The sequence below is a fragment of the Sinocyclocheilus anshuiensis genome, unplaced genomic scaffold (assembly GCF_001515605.1).
Source record: "Sinocyclocheilus anshuiensis isolate Anshui unplaced genomic scaffold, SAMN03320099.WGS_v1.1 scaffold694, whole genome shotgun sequence".
NCBI lineage: Eukaryota > Metazoa > Chordata > Actinopteri > Cypriniformes > Cyprinidae > Sinocyclocheilus > Sinocyclocheilus anshuiensis.
In genome coordinates, this window is record NW_015542477.1 from 2,515,767 (window position 1) to 2,519,967 (window position 4,201).

General features: G+C 39.8%; 1 protein-coding gene across 1 annotated transcript in view; it reads right to left on the reverse strand.

Moving 5' to 3' along the window:
* Positions 1-1,392: 1,392 nt before the first annotated feature.
* Positions 1,393-4,201, reverse strand: part of ccdc83 (coiled-coil domain containing 83) — a 5,110-nt gene continuing 2,301 nt past the window's right edge. The window contains exons 5-9 of the mRNA XM_016493420.1: positions 3,961-4,052; positions 3,812-3,880; positions 3,541-3,727; positions 2,150-2,298; positions 1,393-1,758 (exon numbers count right to left, since the gene is read on the reverse strand). Coding sequence (XP_016348906.1) covers positions 1,489-1,758; positions 2,150-2,298; positions 3,541-3,727; positions 3,812-3,880; positions 3,961-4,052 — 767 coding nt within the window. The 3' untranslated portion in view covers positions 1,393-1,488. The remainder of the gene's footprint in view (positions 1,759-2,149; positions 2,299-3,540; positions 3,728-3,811; positions 3,881-3,960; positions 4,053-4,201) is intronic.

The window sequence follows — 4,201 nt, forward strand, 5'->3', positions numbered from 1 at the left end:
GGGATACGTTGGGTGGGGTTGGGAGGGGTAAGACTCTGTTGCCCAGAGATGGAGGACACAGCGCTCATTTTGTAATTTGTCGCGGTAAAAGTTATTGTACGGTCTATAACGAAACACATGGGTGTTGAGAGAGCGCGAGTGCCGGAATGTGGTGGGTTTTCACTCAAACACGGCTTCACTTTTTTACATGGAATGCGAAAAGAGGGATCAGGGAGGGATTTGGGTGGAGTTCTGTCTTTATCCGATCACCAATCAAGCATTACCTGATTTAACCATCACCAATTAGAAATTCTAACATCGGTTTCTACTATGATTTCTACTTTATGACGTTTGCAGTAGACATTCCTTGTGTATTATCTGTATTTATTTATGATTTACCCACTGAGGACATGAAAGAAATTAATCATCTTTTTTTTTTTTTCTTTTGAACTCTTCCTTACAGGAGGTGTTTCGAATTATGCGTTCATATGGGTATGATTGGTTGTATAATTCAGATTTTGAGTGACTGAATTATGAAAAAATATATATATAATATAAAAAAGGGGGGAAATGGACACCTATAAACTGACTGATACAGCACTAAGTATTCTCAGAAGCTGTTGTACATCTAGTGCAATTTCTTTGTAGCTCAAACGCTCACCGCCCTCCATACGTAACGGACATAGGATCAAATATACAAATCATTATGCCACATAGTCAGTTCTGTGCCCCGGGGAGGTGGGTGGGTTTTCGTGAGGGAGCATTTAGCAAAGCACTACATTTGTGATTCAGCGACATTGCATTTGGGGAAGATCTGTATTGCTTTCTGCTTGGCATGTCATTATTTTACATTTGACAGTTATATGGCTGCCTTTTCAACCTGAATGTGCAGAGTCGCCTTCGTTTTCGGGCCATCCGGGAGGAGAACAGTTGTGTGTTGTGTATGTGTTTGTGGGTGCGAGTGTGTGAATGTGAGCGAGAAACGCAGGTTGCTGTCGGTATCGGGATGGGGTCGGTAGTGTCTAGCTGTAGGTCCAGTGGAGTGAAGAAAGGGGACGCTGTTGATCAGTGCCCGTGTACATAAAACAGGCCCAGTCCAATAGGGAAGTACACAAAAGGTGGTCCGAATATGAGGGCGATTCTATCCATTGATTTAGCGCATTTACTGCATCATCCCTGCAGATTATATTTTGTTTATATGACAAAAAAAAAATTTAAGCAGAATTTGGGTGATTTTCAAATAAAGTGCAGCTTCCACAGAACTAAGTGTGTGTTTGTTTGTTTGTTTGTTTATTTTTGTGTTGTGTTTGTGTGTGTGTATAATCATATTTATATCACATGCATACAAAGTATTACTTATAAATTATTTATTGCTTTATATATTTTTTGGAGTGCATAAATTGTTTGCCGTTCCTGTTTTAATTATTATCCAACAGCTGCTGAATTTCACAGGTGTCGTTTACAGAATTATGCATACAGTATCATTTATTGTTATTTTGAGTGTATATATTATTCGCCATTTGTAATTAAATTTTTATCCAACTGCTGAATTTCACAGGTGTCGTTTACAGATTCATCAGCTTCTCCAGACTGTGAACTTGACCGTTTAAACTTTCTATGGATGATCTCTGTTGTAACCGGCCACCTTTCAGTTTGAAGCAGGTCAAAGGTCATCTCCTCGCCCATATCCGCCTGGTCATTTGGTTGTGGGTGCAGGGGGTATGCTTTACCTATCACCCACAGCAGCTTCTGCTCCAGCGAGCCCAGATGCGTCGGCCCCTTTACACAAACACAGCACGTTAAAATGGCTTCCAGTTTGGCTTCACTAACAAGGGTAGTGACTGTTCCCCATCCCTGCTTGTTTCATCTATATTCTAGCCCATGATGCCTGGAAAAGGCAGTGGGGAAATCACAGACGCTCTTTTTCCACAGACTTTATCTTGCTTATGTGCCACTGAGAGAGCCTTTTCAAGATTTGCTGCCTTTGGCAAAGATCCTTTCTGGGTATTTTGCCTGATAATATCTCAAACATAAGCACAGAGGGCTCTTCTGAGGTGGCGTGTCATTAGTCATGGATTCGTTGCTAATCAAAAATTAATGATTGTTTATTGATGCCATCTTCACCCGTAATGTGACTAGGTGGGGCGAACACAGCTAGTATTGTCCTTACCGTGAAATCAGTCTGACCGCTGAACATTTCGCTATAGTCAGGTGGGGTGGAAGTTGTTGTGCTACCAGAGGCGGTCACATTGCTTTTCTGTTGAGCCCCTTCGACTTCTGTTAATGGCTGGAGGGGATACCGGGGTCTGTCGAGCAGATCTGGAAAGGAATAGGCATTATGGGTGATTAATGTCAGCTATTTGATGGCCAACGTCAGTGTAGTATGTGTAGCAGCTGCACTCGGAGGCCATTAAGTTTAAACTGCTGAGGACATGAAGTTTTGAGCGGTAATGAAAACACAGCTGCCCTGTAATGTATTGTGGGTATAATGACAAGACTACCTCTACTTTGAGAGCCATTAGTGAGAGCTGAACAGTGCCAGTGGCAGCATTCAGAGTCGCCCATCCTCCGTATAACCTGCTACTGGGCTGTGGTGTGTGTGTCTGTGTGTGTCTGTGTGTGTGTGTGTGTGTGTGAGAGAGAGTGAGTGTAGTGAAACGAGAAGTGCTCATTTCTAAGAAAATGTGTTTCATGATTAGCTGAAAGTTTTGTACTTAGGATCATTATTAAAGTCTTACTTGCTTTGTTCATTGTTTGCTGGCAAAGAAGAGTGGTAATCAATCGGAGCTTGTCAGTTTGTAGTCTTGAAACTCAGAAGAAAATGAGCATTGTATCATTTAGGCCTGGTTTCACAGACAGGGCTTAGATTAAGCCAGGATTAGGCCATAGTTCAATTAGGACATTTAAGTAATTTTTATAAACATGCCTTAAAAAAAAAACATCACTGGTGTGCATCTTAGGACAAAACAAGGGCACTGACGTATTTTAAGATCAATCAGTGCACGTTTCTCAGTTTCAAACCGCTCAGATTTACATTTTAGTCTGGGACTAGGCTTAAGCCTTGTCTGTCTGTGAAACCGTGGGTTAGAGTATTTCCTATGGGCTTTTAGAAAAAAAAATTCTATGGTCTTTTAGCTTTTTATTTTGCAGATAAAATCCAGTCATTTTCAGGAGAATCTGTAATTGGGAGTTTTGTATGAGTCATGTAATTCTGACAGAATGTGACGAGATAAATGTTTTGCATTTTCAACATATTAGGCTTACAAATAAGACTGAATGTGAACATATATTTTGCTAATAATTCAAAATGATTACTATCCAAATAGAAGAAATAACAGACCTAGAATTTCCTTCACTCTTGAATTTAAGGGTCCAGCACTAGCAAGCAACCATCATTGAGGGATTTCTCCTGGTATTTTAGTGTTTCAGTATGTCTACTGTTATGGTGCCATCTATTGGTTATAAAATGTCAATGCAAAATAATTATAAAGCACCATGTGTTCAGTTAATTATTTTTATTCTTAGACTGATCACTGCTATTATTAGGCATGTTTGGATTACCTGATGTTTCCTCAGGGCTTATTTTCATTATGTTCCTGTCCATATTGTGGGTATCATGGGACCCAAGGCTAGCAGATTGCGCAAGAAACTCATTGCCTGGGCTGAGGGAAACGAGATCCAAGATCTCCTCTTCTAACTTATGGACAGTGGATTCCAACACTGCGACCTTCTCGTTATATAGGGGAACCTGATATGGACGATTAGCGGCATTGTGTAATCTTTGCATGTACAATAAGATGCATGTAAAATAGAACCTAAAATGTGACCACACCTGTTTTTTCAGCCAATGCATTTCTTTGATCTCTAGTTTACTCATGTTATCAAGGTTTTCATTTGCTCTCTGAAACATAAAGACGGTTTCAGTACCTCAGAACAGACGTATTATTCACAATTCAGACAACAATAAGGTGTTCATAGTACCTCAAAGGCGAGCTGAATTCCATCCTTTAAACTCTGTGCTACTTTTTGCTCCGTTTCATTGATAGCCGCAACCAGAGATCTCTGAAAATATTCTGATTTTTTTTATATTAAAATGTTATTCGTTTTAAAAAGAACATTTATTTTTATTTAGTAGTGCTGTCCTGAATAAGCTGTTTCACATAGCAGATGTTTACCTACAGTCCATAAGACAAAATATTAACTGAAATTTTTATGAAGTAAT